Source organism: Haemorhous mexicanus, chromosome 5 (assembly GCF_027477595.1).
Source record: "Haemorhous mexicanus isolate bHaeMex1 chromosome 5, bHaeMex1.pri, whole genome shotgun sequence".
NCBI classification, from domain to species: domain Eukaryota; kingdom Metazoa; phylum Chordata; class Aves; order Passeriformes; family Fringillidae; genus Haemorhous; species Haemorhous mexicanus.
Genome location: NC_082345.1, coordinates 16,341,821 through 16,363,684, shown reverse-complemented (window position 1 = coordinate 16,363,684; position 21,864 = coordinate 16,341,821). Strand labels below are relative to the sequence as shown.

General features: G+C 39.6%; 1 protein-coding gene across 11 annotated transcripts in view; it reads left to right on the top strand.

Moving 5' to 3' along the window:
- Window positions 1-21,864, top strand: part of ABCC9 (ATP binding cassette subfamily C member 9) — a 71,067-nt gene that overhangs the window by 35,643 nt on the left and 13,560 nt on the right. For 7 of the 11 annotated variants that reach the window (XM_059846103.1, XM_059846106.1, XM_059846105.1 and 4 more), the window contains 14 exons: window positions 1,057-1,095; window positions 4,539-4,577; window positions 6,404-6,505; window positions 7,899-7,983; window positions 8,470-8,550; window positions 9,465-9,602; window positions 10,181-10,306; window positions 10,924-11,020; window positions 11,956-12,203; window positions 13,100-13,248; window positions 14,012-14,081; window positions 14,898-15,055; window positions 17,112-17,204; window positions 19,843-19,945. In XM_059846103.1, the coding sequence (XP_059702086.1) occupies window positions 1,057-1,095; window positions 4,539-4,577; window positions 6,404-6,505; window positions 7,899-7,983; window positions 8,470-8,550; window positions 9,465-9,602; window positions 10,181-10,306; window positions 10,924-11,020; window positions 11,956-12,203; window positions 13,100-13,248; window positions 14,012-14,081; window positions 14,898-15,055; window positions 17,112-17,204; window positions 19,843-19,945 (1,528 nt within the window). The remainder of the gene's footprint in view (window positions 1-1,056; window positions 1,096-4,538; window positions 4,578-6,403; window positions 6,506-7,898; window positions 7,984-8,469; window positions 8,551-9,464; window positions 9,603-10,180; window positions 10,307-10,923; window positions 11,021-11,955; window positions 12,204-13,099; window positions 13,249-14,011; window positions 14,082-14,897; window positions 15,056-17,111; window positions 17,205-19,842; window positions 19,946-21,864) is intronic. The other 4 variants (XM_059846108.1, XM_059846109.1, XM_059846110.1 and 1 more) reach the window with 3 other exon arrangements.

The following is a 21,864-nucleotide window of genomic DNA, read 5'->3' as shown; positions in this document are numbered from 1 at the left end:
AAGCCTCACCTATGGGACAGTGTCACTCTTCACAGTAATACGCTCAAAAAACAGCCTGAGCACACCAAACACCTTAAAAGTAAAGGCTGAACAAAAGCTGTTTCTGAAAGGAGAACTGCCCATGAGGTCAGGCCTTGGATTCAGAATCAGTGAATGAGAAACTCCCATGGAAATGAAATGGGGCAGCAAGCACTCTTCAAGTCTAGACAGGGCAGAGACAGTGGAAGTGTTGTGCTGTAACCCCAAGACTTGTTCTTTGGTTTTAAAGATCAGTTCTGTTTCTTTAAAACTATCAAGCCAAACTCCCCTCAATTATCTTTTTGCTGAGAAAAGAGGGAATTTTTTCACAGAGACAAATATTTTGTTGCCCCATCCCTTGACTTATAACCTCCTTTGTCATATTTTTCTTACAGCAGTGTTGTAAACTGAATGTTTTTTGCTTTTCCTGTGATAGTATCCATGGAATTTTTGCTCTCTAGCTATTCTTCGCTTTCTGCTATTCTAAACATATGATCTCACTGGAGGAGCAGGTACATTTGAAGCCAAGGCTACACTAAATTTAGTTTAATTATATATGAATTTAGGCTTTGAAGGAAGAAGAAGATGTGACCTACCACAGTTAATTTCTTTGAGACATGCAATGAAGGTTTTTATACCATAATCAGGCATTGTTTTTCTCAGTAGTTTAAAAAAAAATAAAAGGAATAATTAGAATTTACCTTGAAATGATTCTCACAATTGTTCTGAAAGAAGTATTTGAGAAAGACTCAGATTTTTTCCTAGATAAAGATATGAAACCTTGGAAAGATTAGAAAAATGAGAAATCTTTGAAAAATAATAGATACAGCATATGAAATGTTTTGTAATTTTAAATTGTGAAAAAAATTAAGTTTAATATTGCTCAAGAGATAGAATCATGCTGTCAGTTGATTGTCTGTGCATCACCACACCTCCAAGGCCCTCAGGTTTTAGCCAACACCTCAGATTTTTTTCATTGCACACCATAATTGTGATATAGCTGATGCAAACATGGTTATATTTTGCTGGTAATTTCAGACTGCCTGGCAGACAGATGAATACAGAAGGAGACTTCAGGTATTTAACTAAGTGGCTCCTGTATTTAGTAAAACCATAATAAAGGTCCTATTTACTCTTTTAAGTCCCTTTCCATGTGATTCTCCATGCATGACTAACGCAGCTACTGATCCAGGAGTGAAATGCAGGCTAGGGATCCAGGAGTGAAATGCAGGCTAGGTGAATTCCTTTACAAATTCAGCTGGAACAACATAGTAATTGTAAGCAGTAAGCTTGCAGCCCCAATTGTATTGGGACAATCCTGCAAAGCATCACTGGGATTCAAATGCCCTGTTGCTGTGGAGGCTGACTGCTGTGAGAGCTGTGTGTCCTACTGGCAGGGTTGTCACTGCTTTGGCATCTCAGGGAAATAAAGCATGGCCATGTATCTTTCTGTAAAAGATCTTGGCCAGGGCAAATCTTATGGGCTGGGTCTCAGTTTTTCCCACTTATATGAGACGTGGCTCAGAAATATGACAGACTTAGACATGGAGCTGAATTTTTGTTTTCCAGTGAGCAATCAGCTTGAGAGGCTTGTTGGACACTGGTGCATGGGGCTGTCTGGGTGCAGTCATTCAGCCAAGCCTGCTTCAGATGAGAGTTATTTGTTATTAAGTTATTTCCTAATATTTTGTGGGAATCATGCAGAGACATGTATTCCCTTCATGCACATCAAGTCAAACAATCAGAACTGTCTTCTCAGTCTTCTCACTGCCAAGCCAAGAGGGGCTAAGTGGAAACTTTCACTTGCTACCTGTTTTTCTTCTACATCGAAATGGTTTCTGTGCAGCATGTTGTATACTAAATGAAAAGCTCAGGAAACGCAAGATCTAAATAGATCCTCCAAAATGGCCTGTTTTGTCCTCAATTATCCAGAAGGATGTGACAAATATTAGGAAAAGTCAATGCTCCCCTCAAAAAGATTGCCAAGTGCAATACTCACCCAAATGTTACAACCACAGGAGCTCACAGAAAGCACTGAAGAGCATAATGAGCACTGGAGGGATAAAAAAAATCATCCATACAAATGTCAGTGGCCAAAACCAGCAGAACTACCAGTTCTGGTTGCAGGGACAGGCCTAAATTCCTCCAAACTCCTGTATGGAATTTGTGTAGATGCTTGGTTCTCATCTTGCTTCAATTTCCTCCTTATATTAGCAGAGGAAATGGTTCATTCTGTGGCTACAGGGGTATCCCAGAGATTTTATACACCTTTCTTCTCCTCCCTCATTACTTTGTAGAATGAGGGAATCAGGGCCTGCTCAGACATGCTTTAGTCTATTTTAAAACGCTATGAGTCTATGAGTTACCTTAAAAGTGTCTAAACCTCAACAAGAGGTCTTTTTTACTTTTCCTTAAAACCACGATTTCAATTGATTTCTTATTTTTTTGTTCATTTTTTCATCTTATATATTCAAAATCCTATAAAAATAACTGATTAGTTTGGCCCTTCCTACCATTTCAGACTTGAACTTACCACACCCCATTATGGGCAATACGTATATTTTATAGTACAGCTAAAAATCAGTATAAATAGCCGCATTTCAATAAATAAATGAACTGGAGGAAATAAATGCTAATCCCCTCAGGCAAATAAAATACCCTTTTTAGAAATCTCAGGAGCTTCAATTTCAGCTCACTCCCATGCCCTGCAATCACATCACTCTCACAGATTCAGCAGGGTAATAAAGTATAAAACCAAATACTTAATCCCCTTGTTTGTGAAGGTCCCGGCTCACTAAAGATCTCCTCTGTGTTTATTCATGGGATTATTGGTGAATGTGGGTTCTCACAGAAATCTCATTCATAATTTAGGAGAATCAAAGTCTATTTGTCAAGCTAAGCTGGGAATGAAATTTCTAACCAAGGAAAAAGGGTTTAAGAAACAGAACTCCTAAAATTAGTCCATGCCCATTGATAAAGTCTGTTTGGTTATCAAGGCGAGCAGATTAAAGTTGGCATGAAATTGCAAAGAGTTTTGCAAGGCTTGTGCCCAGTTTTTGTTGACTTGTAGTTCAGAGGGTGCTCTCAAACCTGAAAACATTTTCTCTTTATCACTGCAGTGCTCTCCTAATAAAAGTTTGGAGGTCTTGAATAGAGCAAATTTAGGGTTTTTTCTTCTTGTTTGCCTTCACTTAATTCCCAGTCCCTTTTCAATCTCTTCTTAGATTTCATCTTTTGCTTTCTTGTGACTTTTTTCCATTGTAGAGAAGACTGGAAGCTTCTGCTGAATGAAAGACCAAGTTTTAGTGAGGGGCTGTCTGTTTTGAGCCTCAGTGTGTGGCTCTCTGACACTTCTGAGACTTATTCCCCTCTGATGCAGCACCTTCTCTGGCAGTTGGTGTATGAAGAAAGCAGACTGTGCATTTTAGGAGGCCAGAATTATCCAAGTCCTCAGAGAGCTGATGTGCAGCACAGAAAACATGTCTCAGTTCTGGCATTTTGGGAAGATGCTTAATCCATGAGTCTGGCATTCCAAGGACTCTGCAAGCTATTAGAATTTTAATGCTCTTTCTAGAGCATGGATAGCCTGCTAATGATTGCAGCTGCATTTACTGGTATCCCAGCAGTCAAGCAGTCATTTCTGTCTCAACAGAAAAGTGTTTCATCGGGAGTGTTCATAGGCCTGAGAGAAGAGGATTTGTTTGTTCATGGCTTTTTTTTTTAAAGTCAGGAAAATAATTTTTTTTAGCATGAGTTTTCTAACGCCTTCCAATGCCTGTTTCTATTTACCTGGTATAATCTCATTTAGGTTTTGCACTTTGCAGTGACGCATCCTCATGCCTGGAATGAGCATAATTGCTTGTCCAAAACTGCTTTCCCTGCTATTCCAGACTCTTGGCACTGTTAAAAAAACCAATTAACAAACGAGGGAGCTGCAAAATCATTCATGTCATTGCTGGTATTTGAATGCTCTTCAGAATGTATTTCTTAAGAATATGATCCTTAAGAAATGGAGGGTGACAAGGAAAACCTATATGTTGTAGGGCTGCGCACAGCTTTATGCAGCCTTAGTGCTACAAAGAGATTCAAAATCTGTTCTGATCCTACAGTATAGCTGCAAAGCTTATCTTTACTCCAGGGGAAATTTGACATCAGTTATCAACTTCTGCAGGCCACTGGCAGAACTGTGTGGAGAAGCTAACTTATTGCTTGCCAGGCAATATTAATATTTTAATTTTTAATAGGTTTTATGATACAAATTTAATTTTAAATACATTTTCTAACAACATAATTTGCCTGTTTAGCCACTATGCCTTGTAGATACAAAACTATCACATTTTGAGAAGTATTATGGTTTTGCTTAGACCTTGTTTGTTTTCCCTTCAAGAACATAAAAACCCAAACTTATGTTGAGTTCTTAAAGAATGTAATTAACTCCAAGTTCACTGTGTGTAAAACTAGCACAAAATGTTATTCTTTATATTTCCTGCTTACTAAATGTCATTTACCATAACTTACAGTGTAAATGAAACTGAACCTTCTTTTGAAGCATCCAGAAGGTATTATTTCTTTTCTAGTGTATCATAAAACAATCATTAATTTCTTCAGAATTCCCCCAAATCCTCATCTTTGTGCTCTTAAGCCATCTCCATGTTGATAATTGTTTATTGTGGGATTAATTGATAGACTGTGCAAATCCAGTGAATCCCACACTTCTCCAGCCAGTGAACCACTACCTCTGTCTCTTGTCTGAAAGATGCTCAGCTCCCATCTGACCTCAGTGGGAGTTCAGTGTGCTCCTTGCTATGCAGAGCAGAATCTCCAGGTATGAGGCATCATTAGGTGTCTCCTCCCAAATGTTTTTGAGTTTTCTGCCTAGCACTGGGTTCCCCATGGTGCCTAAACTGGCATGGGGTGGAGCAGGGCACAGAGGGAGCCAGCTCAGCTCCAGCTGAAGCCAAGCAGGGACTTCACCCCTGGCTCCAGGTTTAAAAGAAGGACAAGCTCCACTAAAAGTATGTCATAAATAGAGGTAGTGGCACACAGAGCTGCGGTTGGGAGCCACACCATGGTTTGCTGCCCCATAATCTTGAGGACGTATTTCATATGAGTGCATATGAACGGCTAAAACTCCTGGAAGTTTTGGGATATTGCTGACAGCTTCTAACCAGCTGTTTCTTGTGCCTTAGCACCCCTCTCTCAATAGTAAATCCTACATGCTTACAAATGAAGCTAAGCAAATGTTTTGGTGGAAGCAATACCATCAAAGAGACAAAGAAAAGAAACCTCATTGTGGCCTTTCAGAACCAACATGGAGCCAGACAGAAAGAAACTCTTTACAAGGGCCTGGAGTGACAGGACAAGGGAATGGCTTCACACTGACAGACAGCAAGTTTAGATTAGATATTAGAAAAAAATTCTTTGTTGTATGTGTAGTGATGCCCTGGCACAGACTGCTCAAAAGCTGTGCCTGCCCCATCCCTGGAAGTGTTCAAGGCAAGGTTGCATGGGGCTCTGAGCAAGCTGGGCTAGTGGAAGTTGTCCCCGCCCATGGAAGGGGTTAGGACGAGATGATTTTAAGGTGCCTTCCAATGCAGGCCATTCCATGGTTCTGTAAGTGTTCAGATCCCTGAGCTGGTACCAGTTCACACCTCCTTCCTCACATTGACTTGGGCATCTCAGAAAAATTTCTGAAATTACATGACCATTTTTGCTGCTGTACCTTGGAGAAACAGACAGAAGTAAAGAACATTCATGCCCCTATTGACAAATTTCATTAGGCATTTAGACACATTTAAGGTATGTCTAATAAATCCTTGGGAGGCTACCATGATTTCTTCCCAATCTGTATTAAACTGCCCTCTTTTCCAATATCATTGAGGATCTAATAAACTTAAAGGAAAAAAAGTATTCACTGAGAAAAAAGTATTTTATATGTGAGGCCACATAAAATAATCTCACACTTCAGAAAGCAGCAAGTCAAGTGTGCCAATGCCATTTGAACAGTGCCTTTTCTCCCTGTGTATTCATTTTAGAGAAAATAATGCCAAATAATTACTCCTGTGAGAATTTAATATTTCTACTATAATTTATAATTTGATTTTGGATTTAAATTGCAATTACTAGATTGAAGTAGGTACCAGCCTTTTATAGTAGAATAGAATGCAACCCAGAGTGTAGATTTTGCCATCATGGGAGAGAGTGGGTGTTGTTCTAACAAAAAACATCAAATTTAAAACTCTTCCCTTCTTTTTTGTTTTGCTTATGTGTTTCCCTGTGTTTTTCTGAATGCACATTCATGAAATTAACTTCAAAAAAGTTGATTATCAGAAATTTTATCGTGTGAGGGCTTTGTTTCTTACTAAAACTCTCTGTCTGTCTGCAGTAGGAACAGGTACTCTGTGGCTTATGCAGCTCAGAAGCCGTGGCTGCTCAATGCCACCGTGGAGGAGAACATCATCTTTGGCAGCCCCTTTAATAAGCAGAGGTACATATCCACTTCCTTTCAAAAACACCTGGCAGCTCCTTTTAAAGAGGGGTTTTTGGCATCTTCTGGAGGACATTTGTAGATTCTGGAAAATATCAATCAGTGTGTGCTAAACCTTTGGTGGGTTTAGCTGACCTGACTTTGTTCACCTCAGAGGAAAGTTTCTGGTTTAAGCCAGGATGCTCCTCTAACCAGAGCACATGTCTAAGATGTTTGTGAGAAATCTCACAGTGGCAGTGGTTTCCCATAGAATAGAGCTGAAGCCGTATGTGTCATTTCCAAAGTGAGATGAATCCCATCTCTGGAGACTACTTATGTAATTCTCTTTTGTTTAATGGAGCCCAAGATTGCCAAAGGACTCTGGAAACAGGGATCCTAGGCATGTTTCCACTGAGTTTATGTGCTAAACCTGCTGTGATCAAGTTACTGGAGCAGCCACTTTCCAAAAACAGCATTTATGAAGATGGGGTGCCTACAGGGAATGGCCTTAATTCTTCCTTTAGAAATACAGGAGAAGGAAGTGTGAAAGCTGAGGTGCACAGCTTCTATTGTGCCGACCCAGCACCTGCTTCTTCCAACCTTCTAAAAGGTCAATTAACCAATGTGGAAAAAGTGACTGGACTTAAAGGAAAACAAATTGCTGATGTTTTCAAAGGCAACACTCTCTCTGTTTTCAGTTACTGAAAATACACCCAGTTCCTCTCAGTCTGTGCTGTGTTAATATGTATGACTCCATAATGGCTAGATAAAAACTTACCATGACCAAATGCCTTGAAATCCAGAAAAGCACCAAAATTTCATGGACCAGATTCTTATGCCACTGCATCCATCAGCTTGTTTCATTAGCTTCAAAGGGACAAGGCTGAATTTCATCACTCATATAGTCTGATCCCAGCTGCTCATCAGCAGATCACCTGCTACAGACCCAGAAATCTCACCAAAAAAAATTTCAAAATTTTGCAAGTGGTGTGCTGGTTCTGGTAAAGACCAGAGGCACTGTAATGATCCTTTGTCCTGTAACATCACTCCAAAGAAAATGAAGAGGCACTTTAGGGGGGAAGAATAAAAACTCAATGGAAAATATTTTCAAACACTCTGGAGTCCAACAAAAAAACTCCATGATAGGGAGGAATATACTCAATAATTTACATAATTAAAAAGCAGTCTTGCCAATAAAGGCTTCTAATAAAGATGTAATTTTTTTTACAATGCTTAATTTAGTCTAGGATGTTGTAGGATTATTTCTCAATAATCATTTTGCCCTACTTATTTTTACAATTATCCAGCCATCACAGAGCAATAAAAACTTTGTGGTGATGTCTACCAGGAGGTTTTTGTGTTAGCAGAGTGAATGGCTGGGTAAACAATTGCAATGACCACGTTGTTTTTCCAGGTACAAGGCTGTTACAGATGCCTGTTCTCTGCAGCCTGATATTGACTTACTGCCATTTGGTGACCAGACAGAAATTGGAGAAAGGGTAAATAGTGTGAATGCTCTAATCTCTGCTTGGCCTTTGTATTAAGACACTCCCTTGTGTCACTCAGACAGTTCTAGTCTGTAATTGGGCTGCCAGACTGGTAAATAATTGTGATTCACCTAGGGTTACTACCCAAAAAAGCTGAAATCTTTTCTGCTTCTTCAACTATTTCTCAAATGGGATTTCTTGACCAAAGTCTCCCATATTTTGCTTGCAGAATTTGATGCTGTTATTGGTTACATTTTCAAGCTAAATAGCCTACTGTGCTCAGAGCAGCTCTTCATAATTTATACTTACCCATGAGTAATAACTTTTCTTCTGATATTATATGAGGACTATGCTTGTTTATAAATAGAATTAGCATTTTCATTAAGTTTTTTTATTTACTTTAAATCCTATAATTGTAAAAAAAAAAAATCACATTTCCAAAGGCCTGTCATAATGTTTATTCAAAGATGTCTATTTCTGATCCATTTGAATCATTAGGGGATTAATTTAAGTGGAGGCCAACGACAGAGAATCTGTGTAGCTCGAGCACTCTACCAGAACACCAACATTGTCTTCTTGGTAAGATTTTTCTTTTTCACATGGAGCGTGCAAAATTAGTAATAAAACTGTAATTCCATATATTTAGTTTATATTTAGAAAACCTATGGGGACTTGTATTTAACTCCAAAATAAAATTATAGAGAGGCAGCATCAAAACATCCTGTGAGACTGATGAAGGTGAGAATTCCTGCACAGATTTACACTGGAAGAGTGGAACAGATTGTCTTCTTGCTCTCAGTGGTGACCTACTATCAGCACAGACCCACAGAAATCAGCAGGATTTCTGATAAGAAGCCATAATGAACAGTCTGAGGGCTCAGCACTCTCCTGCAGAGTGCTGTGGAGTTGGACAGCCTTTTCCTTCTCTGATATTACTTTCAAGGCATATTAGGCATTTCAGGGGGTTCATGAAGGGGCTGTTTGAGCCTTTTCAAAGTTGAGAGACTTCTTGAAGAAAAAGTGTTTGCATATTGATATCCTTATCTGAATGTTGCCTTATTTCCAGCCACACTCACTCACAGTAAAGACCAAGCAAGTCTGTAGTTTAGTTTGGAGGAAATGAGAAGAGTTGCTAACTCTGCTTTAATTTTTCTGTGCCAGTTTCACATCAAAATTGGGCCTAAGTTTGGCTTTGGATCCTGGCATTTTCAAATTTGGATGGGAAATTTCAGTTTTGATGTTCCTGTACTCTGTCAGTGAGGCACCGGCAATACACACAGCCAGACACAAGAAATTAAACTGAGTCCATTGCTGTGAACTGAAGAGCAGTGGATTCCAGCTCACTGGAGCACAGCCCTCTGGCTAGCTCCTAGTCATTAGAGAGAGATGAAACATCAGTAAAGACAGGTGCTTCCTCTTTTAAAAATACTATTTTAGGAATAAACCTCACTTTTGTATCCTGTTCTAAGATTTTCAATTTGATATGGTTGCAGGATGACCCATTCTCTGCACTGGACATTCACTTAAGTGATCACTTAATGCAAGAAGGGATTTTGAAGTTTCTGCAAGAAGACAAGAGGACTCTTGTTCTGGTGACACATAAATTACAATATCTGCCACATGCTGACTGGGTAAGAGAAGATGTACCAGGGGAAAATTTGCTAAGGATGATTGCCAGAAGCAGCCATCAGGATGTTATTGAAAAATTGAAAAATTCCCAGAAGAGTTGAAGTTTTATTCAGAGGCTTGCTACTCCAAGCAGTCTTGGCAATTCCTGAAGTTAATACCATAACATTTAATGGGATTATTGCTTTTCTCTGCAATACAGTCCCTCCTTAACTCCATATGCCATGTAGCTAACTGCCACTTTAACTAACACAGATTTTATAGCAGAAGAACTATTTTATTTTGACATTATTTAAGTACAGGTTTTTCTTTTCATTAAAAGGCCTGGAGAATTTTGTTTTAATTGCAACTGTCTATCCCTTCTTTTCAATGCTTTTCACATGTGCAGGATAGCAGGACTTATACAAGTTTCAGTTTGTGAGCTGTGACAGCAAACTTAAGAAGTTATTAATAAAATATTCAATAAAATGAAGACAGAAATTTGCATGATGGTGTTGTCACTAATGGTGAGACATATCTTGTAGGATCCAGGTCAGTGATTATGGTATCTCTGTTGTTGAGTGCTGGGTGCTTTCTCCCCTAGATCATAGCAATGAAGGATGGAATGGTGCTTAGAGAAGGGACACTAAAGGATATCCAAAACAAGGATGTTGAGCTGTATGAACACTGGAAAACTCTGATGAATCGCCAAGATCAAGAGTTGGAAAAGGTAAATAGAGCATTTAGGCAAGGATGACTTTTCTACAAAGAAATATTTATCATTCAATTTCAAAGAAACCCAAACCACGTCTGAAGCACTTTTTCAACTTGACTTTAGGGCAAAACCACATGACCTGTAAGGAGTTTTAGGGGCTGGAATAGACTGTCCAGGAAGTGTATGTTATATCCACCATGGATGGTTTGTAAGCACATCTTAGCCAAGAAACCCTTGGAAATGTGGTGCATAACTGATCCTTTGGTGGGGCAAGGGTTGGACCCAGAAACTTCCTATGGTATCTCTTATCCTTTTATTCTGTTATTGCCATGAACATTTAGGATTCTCTAAAGACAATTTTTTTTTATCATTCCAGAAGATAGGGAATGAAAGAATGGCAGAGAGAGGGAAAGAAGTGGGCAAAGCTGAATTCTCTGAAATTTAAATTGAAAAATACTGTGTTTTTCCATTCTGTAAGGTAAATGATCCATATAAAGTCCCTTTGAGATTACTGCAAGTACTACTACAATTGTTGGACAGCTAAGCTTTCAAATCAATAAATGATCTCTCAAATGAATAAAATCTATTATTAATAAATAATAATAATATTGATGATAACCTAATTATTTCAGGATATGGAAGCTGACCAGACGACTCTTGAGAGAAAAACCCTTAGAAGGGCCATGTACCCCAGAGAATCCAAGTCACAACTGGAAGATGAAGACGAAGGTTTGTTTTACAGTTTCACTTTATTTACAACCATTTTTCATTGCCTTTCCACTTTAATAGCTGGCAGTTCTTAGAAGCAAAGTGTAACTCTATTGATGACACTTGGTAATAATAGTGGAAAGTCCAACATTTTGACCTGTTTACAATAGGACTTGTTCAAGGGATTCTCCATATATTGCCCTAAACATCATGCAGAGATAAGGATGTATCAAAACAAGTTAATGTCTTTGCTAACTCACAGTGCCTGGAGTTATTGAGGGATGAGATAGAAATACAACAACATTAAAAATTGTACAGAAAAGAAAATGAGGGAGCTGTTCAGAGCATGTGAACATTTCCTTTTCTTGGGGAGATTTCCCTCCTGTAGGACTGTGAGATATATATTCTTATTATCTGGGATAAAACAAATTAAATTTCATGTTTATACACCTATGAAATATATGTTTTCCATAGAAGAAGTCTTCCACCATTTGTGTTTCAATAGCAGATGATCAATTATCATTTTAGTACTATTGACTGAAGGGAAAATTGAACATTTTCATGCAAGCAGATGATGAAGAGTCTGGATGGAAAGGTTTGGAGGGTTTTCTAAAATCTTCCAAAATGCTCTTCTGACTGTATAATAAAAGCTGATGAACAGGTTGGGAAAGGCCTGGTCTCTGCTCTAAATAATAAGTACTGAAGACTTGGTTTATAAAAATTTTTCTTAACAAAACTGACAAGTCAAAGAATGGCAAACTATAGAGTAGCTAAAGAGCACAGGGGAAGTCTTATGAAAATATGTCTGAAGTGTTTGCTGTTCTTAAATGACAAATTGAATTTTGATTTTAAAATTTAAATTCAAAGAAGAAGAGAAAAAAGCCCAACAAATCCAGTAAAACAAGGTATAGTTATTGTTGAATCCATGCTAACTTGATCAAATGTCTGAGTCACAGAAGAGGAAGAGGAAGAAGATGAAGATGATAACATGTCAACTGTCTTGAGGCTCAGGACAAAGATGCCATGGAAAACCTGTTGGAGATATCTAACCTCTGGAGGATTTTTCTTGCTCTTTCTGATGATTTTCTCCAAGCTATTGAAACACTCAGTTATTGTGGCCATAGATTACTGGCTTGCTACGTGGACATCCATGGACAATACAAACGAAGCCAGGAGTGCTGATGAGGATAAGAGCACAGAGAAGGTGAGCCAGATATTGGAGCCTGACAGGGGAAAAAATAAAAAAGAACATGTTCTAAAGTAATTTTTTGCTGTTCATCTAGAAGCCAGCTGGATTGAAATGACAGGTAGATTATTATACAGAATGAAAGGATTCTTAATGTTAAAATAAGGCAATTCAAATTTTATCAATATTTTTGACCATTCAGAACAGAAACAGAAGAATATTTGAGGGTAGAAAAATAATTGACCTTTCAAAGTAAGGAGCCTTATACTAAATTTTCCATCTGGATTTTACAACTAGTCTTCTAAGTCAGTGACCCCACTTTCCTAAGTACTGGCTGTCAAGTAGTGTCCTGCCAGAAAATAAAGTAATGGAAGTCTTCAATTGTTCTGCTTAAGTACAATCTGCTTATAGCTGTAAATTTGACTCAAGTACAATATCTCATGGAATCCACTTACTAGACTTTCAGAAGGCTTAAATGTGCTATAACCTTGGCAGGTCAGTTTAGGATTTGCTCTGTGAATTTCATAATGCTTGAACTTACTAAAGTGAAACTTTCCAACATCTCTCAAATGCCTTAATTCTTAAGAGGTTCTACTTGGTTTCCCTAAGTTTCTTGGCTAACAATCCTTTCTTTTTGTTCACATAATCAGTCTTCACATTTCTAAGAGCTATCCATTTCAGGGTCTTGAGGTGTAGAATAGAGTGAGGGATCTTAGACCTGCCAGAACTTCTAATTATGTGGACTTAATGAATTGCAGTTTCATCACTGCAGTTCCATCGTATTTCTTTTATTTCTCAAAGATGATATATAATTATGTAATACAAGAGATATAATATAGTACCTTGGGAACTTCCTAGCAGAAATGAAAAGTGGGTGTTTATTTCTAGGATTGATGTATTTGTCATTCCATTAGACTTATCATGTAGCTGTCTTCAGCATCCTCTCTGGAGCTGGGATTGTCCTTTGCCTCATCACATCCCTAACTGTGGAGTGGATGGGCCTCACAGCAGCCAAGAACCTGCACCACAATCTCCTCAACAAGATCATCCTCGGACCCATCAGGTACAGCAAAAATTATGTCCCTGTAAAGTTACATGGTCAAAACATGTCCTCTTTGTAGCTGCAAGGGTACTCCCAGGAAAAGCTCTTGAATTTGACCTTCAAGGCCTCAAACAGGGAAAATAATTAGTGAGATAACCATGGGGGGAAAACATTCCATGAGAGAACATGTGAAATTTTGCCCCTGCTTTTTATCTGGCTGAAATGTTTCAGAAAGCTGGCACCCCTTCAGGCCTCGGGACTCAAGGACATCTCTGAGGGCAGTTCAGGATCCAGGGCACCCAGCTCCAGCTCTGAGCAATGGCCATGGTGTCAAACCATGTGGGCACCAAGGCTTCTTCTGTGCTCAGTACCCAGGGTTTCACAAGCAGCAGAATGGTCAAAGGATAGCTGAATAACAAATAAATTTATCACAGTGTTTCCATGAAACATCTGGGGTTAGTGCCCATTAGAAGGAGGTTGAGCAGCAGCCAAGAACAGGCTGTGATCTTTGGAAGGGATCTTAAATCCTGATGGAGCAAGAAGGAAAGATCAGGACAGAAGACAGCAGGTTTGTGGAAGAGGAGACAAATTTTTTCAGGGGAAAGTGCCAAAAGAAGCACTTAGACAGTCAGGATGCTGATAAGATTATCTGGTATGTTATTGATATTTATTGCTTGGTTTTAGACAATGGCTGTACACATCTCTGTGTTCTGTCTGACTGGACTTTAAATCCAAACCTGGAATTCCTCTACAGGTTACTTTTTGGTTTTAATTTGTCCAACAGGTTCTTCGACATGACTCCGCTGGGGCTAATTCTGAATCGCTTCTCTGCTGACACAAATATCATTGATCAGGTAGATGTAGCAATATATTCTGTTCTATTATCCTGACTCTGCAAATTTTCATGTAGATCTGAATAAGATGATGTGCTAAAATATTCAGTAGAGAAAGGCATAGCAAAACCAGGCTCTGGAAATTATAATAGGGACACTCAAAAAACACACATTTGTAGTAATGAGGGCAAGTAATCTTTAAAATAAACATATTGGGAGGTGGTGGCTCTTAATTTCTTCATATGCAGAGTGGTTGATTCTGTTGGAAGATCTGGATTAAGAAAACATCAGATTTTGGACTTGAAACAGAAAACACAGTAGATTATAACAACTTTGAATATATGGGAGTAGGTGTGACAAATAAATGTTCCACCATGGCTGGCAGAACTTGTGGATTTAGAGCATTCAGGGAGAGGAACAGCTTTCACTATGACTGTGCATTAAAATTTTTGGATGAACAATAATCCTGAATGTAAGGTTGATGGGAATATGGAATAAAAAAATTATGAGACTCTGAGACAGAGTATTCTACTTGTCTAAATATCTGGCATATCAAGAACAATTTTCTCTTTCTTGCCTGATATATAAATGAGGTGGAAATGGCTCCTATTTCCCCATGATCTTTGAAACTCTGACCTTTAGAAAACAAAAACCTACTGACTAATTTTTTAACTCCTGTACATTTGGCTATGAGACCCACAGAAACAGAAAGACTCCTGATATTTGGAGAATATCAATGAGTACCTAGTGGTACTAATTCACTTTTCTGGTAGGAAAAGGTGTATAGTGGTGCTACCAGGGATTTTTTCTTCATGGATGTTTTTCATTTCCCTCTAGCACATCCCTCCCACACTGGAGTCTCTGACCAGATCCACCTTGCTGTGCCTGTCAGCCATTGGCATGATCTCCTATGCCACTCCATGGTTCCTTGTGGCCCTTGTGCCCCTGGGCATAGCATTTTATTTCATCCAGAAATACTTCAGGGTTGCTTCCAAGTACGTATTAACGAACCATCCTGAAAGTTTCCTCCATGAAATATTGAACATAAGAACTGTCGTGGAATGTGAGGTTGTAGGCACTAAAAAAGGGGGAAATGGCTATGGCATCCTGCTTTTGATCCTGAGGCATGAGTTTGAGACATGCACTGGGGAATATTTCCAACTGACCTGGCTAGAAATGGGGTATTGGGGAAGTAACACCAACTGAATGCTATTTTTTTTGGCTCTGGAGTGAGATGAACATGAAGTTTGTTAATCAGCTGAGCTTGCATCTGGTCAAAACTCCTCCTTGACATCTGAGTATTAGTAGAGAACAGAAAATAATTCCCTGGATTAACATCAATCATGGCTTTTCCTTCATATTGGGGAAAAAAGCTCCACAGAAAGTAATTTCCACTCTATAGAGTGTTCCATATTCAGGATGGCTTGGCCAGGTGTAAAGAGTCCAGTTTTTTCAGCAAAATGACAGTCATGCTTCTGGGGCTAAATTTATTCTATAATGTCAAAAAACATATTCAGGAAGCCATTTGAAGTTATTTCTTAAATTTTATCCCTTAGTCTTTTGTTATCAGCCAGAATCTTCCAAGATTTATTTAGAAGAAAACTCTGTAATCAGAATTCACAAAGCAGAAATGTTTGAATCTGAAATAAGTTGCTTATGTTCTCTGAGATTTTTCAGAAACCTTGTTTTTCCCCAACAAATTTCCAAAATGAAGCTGTATGTGGCAGTACACCAGATCTCAAGGTGGCTGACAAATCAGGAGATCTGGTTTCCACTCTCAAATTATTCTGTCAAATTAAACTCTTTTAGATCACTTGAAATGTGACTTGTATTCTTTTGATGGACAATAGAAATGAAAACATCCAATTTATTTCCCTAAAAATTAGTCTTTGGAAATGTAGGATGAAGGAATAGCTTCATCCAGTATTTATAACTTACTTGCCTGCAGTCCTCTGCAGGCATATAAGCCTCACTAATTTTTAGAAATGCAAATATTTACAGTATTTCTTGCAGCACTTTGACTCTTTGTTGTATTTTCCATTACATCTTTCAAAAACTTCTGTATATTTTCCATCATAAATTTGAAAGATATTTATCATCAAAACATGAGCAGCAAATTCAGTTCTGCACACTGCAGCATTCAGCAACGTCGAGCAGTTGTTTCTCCTAACCTATCTAATACAGTGGGCAAAATTTGTAGGATTTTGATAACAAATTTTAATCTCTAATGAGCTGGACTTTCTTCTGTTTGTACAACTGGCTGCTATGCCAATGGCAGAGTGTTACAGAAAGATGTTATTTTTTTCTGTGGTTTGGAAAATGTTCCTCTTTTAAAAGACTGGAACTTTTTTGACTTAGATATTGTTGCTCCATGCAGGTCTTAGAAGTGCCATTGCTGAGTAATTAGGGAAATTTATCACTCTGTCAGTGCTGTCTCTGCTACAACCAATGTTAGCACAAAAGGAAGATCTGCTATCATTTGAAATATTTTACTTTCAGCATGTTGTGGTACTTCCAGATATGGAAAATGAGGCCAGGTTTATGTGGAATACAGCTTTTTTTGTTGGGCCAGCTGTTGTCATAAAATATCTAAACTTCCTGATACACAGTCCCTATTATATACCTGACCTAAGAGTCACAAATAACATGCTATAAAGTTGCAAATTAATGGGTTTGAATTTAATTTTATTCTATTAATATATCAGAATCTGTGAGAATAAAACGTAATGAGGATCTGTCTAAAATGGATAGCAGGTTTTTATCCAGGAGAGACATGATAATGTCATTATCCCTGGGGGGCAAATAGAAGCCTAAAGTGACCAAAAGCAGATGGAGAGGGCAGCAGGGAGATGATTCAAAGGTTTCTGTGGCAAAAAACAGGAATGTTATAGTCCCATGCCAGTGTCTTTCTGTACTATAGAAATTTTGTGTGATCCTGAAAAGAATATGTGCAATACATAAAATGTCTGTTCTTGTCTGCTGAGCAGCAAAATTTCTACAGACAGAAATATTTGCATTGTAATGGACATCTGTTGTTTTTTGTACTCTCAGGGACCTCCAGGAACTTGATGACAGCACCCAGCTCCCTCTGCTGTGTCACTTCTCTGAGACAGCTGAAGGCCTTACCACCATCAGAGCATTCGGGTAAAATTTGTAAAACAAATTATCAGAGGAAGGCTTGAGGGTGAGGCCAGCCTGTTCAGCTTCCTTGGAGCATGTCTGAGGGCAAACTGTTGAAGAACTTTATTAAGCTATTTAGAAAAAAGAGAATGGGTATTTTTTCCTACTGCTTTGCCTCTTAAACATTTTGCATCTTTTCAGTAACACATGTATTGGTGTTCCACTGAATTAAAGATAATTACATTTTTAGGGTATGATATTTAAAATTTTATTGAGTCTATTTTAACCATGCCTTTAACTTGAACAGCAGGCAGCTCTATTTTGCCAAGCAGGCAGAGGCACTGTCCCTTCAAACCCCCTGCTATATCCAGGTGTCCCTGAATCAGTTCTGTGTTTAACCCACTACCCAAGCAAGGAGACATCATTATGGCACTCTCCAACTGAAAGGCTGTGTGCAACTTGAGAGAGTTTCCAAGAAAACTGCAGCAGCACAGAACTTGATTTTAATGTTGTAAAACCTCCCTTCGTTCATCAAAACTGAGAAATCAATTCTGTAAGATCCAGAGAGTTTTGCCAGCTTTCCATGCATACGCTTTCTCTCTACTACCTGAAATATAGGCCAAACTCTCCTATGTTCACTCCATTATGGCGATGACTGTCAAAGTGCCAGCTTGAGGTTTTTTCCCAGTAAGTGCACCCATTTTGCACTATGCAGAATTCCAAACCAAAGAAGATCCAAATAAAATGACATTTCCACACCTATTTGATCAGCTTAAGGCTGTTTCCTCACATCAAGCTAAACTTTAGGACAGCTGTTAGTACAGAGTGTTGCAGTGAGGCCTGTGGAAGAACAAGGAAAAACACTGTTGTGTTGTAGAGGTGTGAGCCAGTGGTCAATAGGAAATGCTTTAACTAGCTTTATCAAGAGAATGATGTGTTGAAACAGAAGGCACCATTAAGGCCTGATGCTGATGCACGCTGAGTACTTCTCAAGAGGTTCAGAGTGGCCTTTCATCACCTCAGGAAGTTTATGAACCTGAGGTTATCTCCTGAGGAAGATGAAGGAGCTTAGTACTTTCTGAGTGGTTCAACTCTTTTTTGCCTCACAAAAAGGTAATGTGGGCTTGGATGGCAGAGAGCAAAAGGCACCCGAGGGCATCACAACAATTGAGTTTTTCAGGATTTCTGGTGCTAATCGAAGCCATTCATTTCTCTGCCTGTGCTCCACTGCCCACCAAACCTGAAGTCTCCTGCATTTATTGTCTGCAAGTTTCTATTTACTGCTGGTGCTGTTAGTCATTCTCTGCGGTTTGGGTTCAGTATGTTCCAGGATAAAACTGAGCAGCTCCTCACATAACTTACCGCAAAGCAGTACAGTTGGATCAGAGAGCAATCTCAGTGACCTTTGCTGTTCGTCATCTGACAGGATAAAAGTCTGAAAGTGCCCAGAAGATGAGCTGAACGTGGATGAAAACACAGATTGAGCGTGTCAGATTTTCCATTAGGAGAGCAGGAGTTTTGCTGCCAGGAAAGAAGATGAGCAGGGTAGTCAGTGCATCCTTATTCCTCCCCACATCTCATCATTACTGTTACCAGTTGTTCCGGGGAGGTTGCTTGTCATGTTTACAAGCTGTGCAGAGGGAAATAAAATATCAGCAGGAAATAGCAAGGGGAAAAAAGGAAATTTCTGGAAGAACAGACATTAGAGATATTTTCACAGCAGGGCCTTGAGACTTTGAAATGGAAGATAAAACAGACACTGAGCTGCTGACTGAAGTCCAGCTGGGTTAATCAAGTGAGGGTATTCACCAGACAATAGAATATGATTTCAGACAAAATGGTTTCCATCTGACTGTGCAAGGCAACATGAATTTAATACACTAGCACCAATAGAGATTTCCCCCTGCCCTCCCAAAAGTACCTCCCAAAAGTACCAAGGATGCCAGTGCTCTGGCATCCTTGCACTGGTTTTCAAATGTGATGGGCATTGTGTGGGGGAGAGAGGAACAAGTGGCAGTGGAGGTAACACCACTCATTTTTCTAATTTAGGGGTAATCTATAGCTTTCCTTGATTGTACTTTCCCATTTGTTTAGACAAAGTGTGACTGGCTGAGAAAATAGCTGAGCTGAGTAGCTGAAAGGTTTGATTTACAGATCAGTCTACATCCATATTAGCTGAAACTTTAGGGATGTCACCCCTGTCAAATAGCCCTGAAGCTGGCCATGTAACTTCTGAAATCAGACTTAAGCTGACAGGTGAGCCCTCTGCCCTTGCTAGTGGCCTGTGAGGAGAAGCTGAGGGACCACAGCAGCACTCACCTCTGGGAGGAGTGGACTACAATCCACAGCTATAAAAGGTAGATCAGCTCTGGGAAACAAAACCTGTCCCAGCACCCTGGCATTATAATTTCTTTGACTGGACAATCTCTGGCCCAAACCCTAGCCCAACAGAATTGCTTGTCAAACAAATCCTGACTCCACGTGTCGCTCTGGCTATGGGGAGCTGTGGCAGCAGATGTGTGTTCTTAGGGAAGAGCTTTTAACCCAAACTTCGGCAAAAACTTTTGGGCTGGGGGGAGGGAAGGCAGAGCAGTGTAAAGGCTTCACCCTTTTGTGTGTGAGTGCGTAATGTGTTGTAATGTAACAACTTTGGTCTCGGCAGGCATGAAGCCAGATTTAAACAACGTATGCTGGAGCTGACGGACACGAACAACATTGCCTACTTATTTCTGTCAGCTGCCAACAGATGGCTGGAGGTCAGGACGGTACGTTCAGTTTTGTCCCAACCATGGTTTTGAAACCTTGGAAGCAAACAGAGACTTTGCCTGATGCAGAGAAGATAATAACGAGTATTAATCTCATGAGGAGATTATACACACAGTTCCTTAAAATAGATCAGGATTGTTATGTTAAACCCAGAGGTTTTTTCAGCTTTCTTGGCCAGGAGTAAGAAAATACAAGTCTGCTTCATCTTCTGCTGCTGTGCTGTCTAGCATCTGAAGGGAGTGCAAGAACAAACATTTACATAACTTCAAACAAGACTTTCTCTACTACTGTGCAGCATCCACAGACCTGCCACAGCAGGAACTGCTTTCAAGGCAGAACGTGGCTTTTCAGTGGCTTTATGAACTGTGCCATCCTTCTGCCAGGGGTGTTTTAGGCACACTGATCTCCCAGGTCTTGAAGTATCTCTCCAGCAGCTTGGTTAATCCCACAGGTGTAAGCTAAACCCTTGCAGGGCCATACTGTTTGTGGTTTTATTGTTTGATATCATGAAAGATAGCCTAACTAGACTCCAGAAAGAAAATTACTTCAGGGCACAATGCAGCCACTGACAGTGACATAGGTTCCTGGGTTTTGTGGGGGCTCTCTGTGAGGGATGTTCCTGATCTGCAAGGCAAGAAGAGGCAAGCAAAGTAACTGTGATTCCCTTATTCATCTGAAACAGAAAGAGTAGTGAATAAACAGAGCAGTGGCCTGATTCTGCTGGACATAAATAGCAACAGGCATGGTTAATCCTCACATCAAAGGCTGTATACTCACCTTCTTTTCCTGTTGGAGCAATGAAGTTATTCTCCATTTTTTATGATAGCAAAGCTTTCCCTTGTGCTCAAAGCTTTCAGCTTCTTACAGCATCCAAGATCAGCTGAAATTGCTTCCAAATCTAAGACAGATAAATGACAGAGCAACAGCCAATCTTGGAAGAAGCCTGTTAATGTCTCACGGTCTTAGACTTGCGTACATGCAGAATGAATTTGGTCCAAGAATACATTTTGCCTAATCAGAGCATTAGAAATAATGTGGTCTTGCCAAGGAATAATTCATCTAGCTCTGCCTAATGGTACAGTAGAACTACAACCACCAAAAAGTTCATGGGATTTAATAGCAGATGTTAAGTCCTGTCCTAGCGGGTGGTGGAGACTCAAGACCATTATGATCCATAGGTGTGACTCACAGAATCCCAGAATCACAGAATGATTTGGTCTGGACCTTAAAGCCCACCCAGTTCCAACCCCTGTCATGGGCAGGGACACCTTCCACTCTCCCAGGTTTCTCAGTTCCTCATCCAGCCTGGCCTTCTAGAGATGAGGCAGCCACAGCCTCTCTGGTCAACCTGTGCCAGGGCCTCACCACCCTCACAGGGAAGAATTTCTTCCTCAGCAAATCTAACTACCCCCTCTGTCAGTTTGAATCCATTCTTCCCTAAAATTTGAGTCTGTATTCTGCTCATCATTTTTTAGACAGATGAACTAGGCAGTTCTCATTTCAAATCTCAGAAGGAGAGATTCCTGACACGGTATTATCAGACAGGAGGAGAAAAATGAATGGAAAATGTGATCCAAAGTAAAAGTAATGCAGGCAGCAGTGGGAGAGTGGGAATAGCAACTATATCCCATTAATCAACACCTTGACTCCACAAGATGACATATGGCATATACTTCAAACCTGAGGTAAACATCAAGAAAATGGGTTCCAGCTCCTGCAAAGCTTCTGCCAATAAAACATTTGCATGATCTGTATAGATTCTACCAAAAGCCTTCCTGAACTTTGTGAAGTCAGTGATTCTTCCTTTTTTGAGGAGGCAGACCCGTAGGTGAGAAGACCTGAAGGAGAATGGAGAGAGTGGAATTCATTTGTTTTAGTTGTGGGAATTAGGGGTGTCACTCTTATATCCTTCTCATTA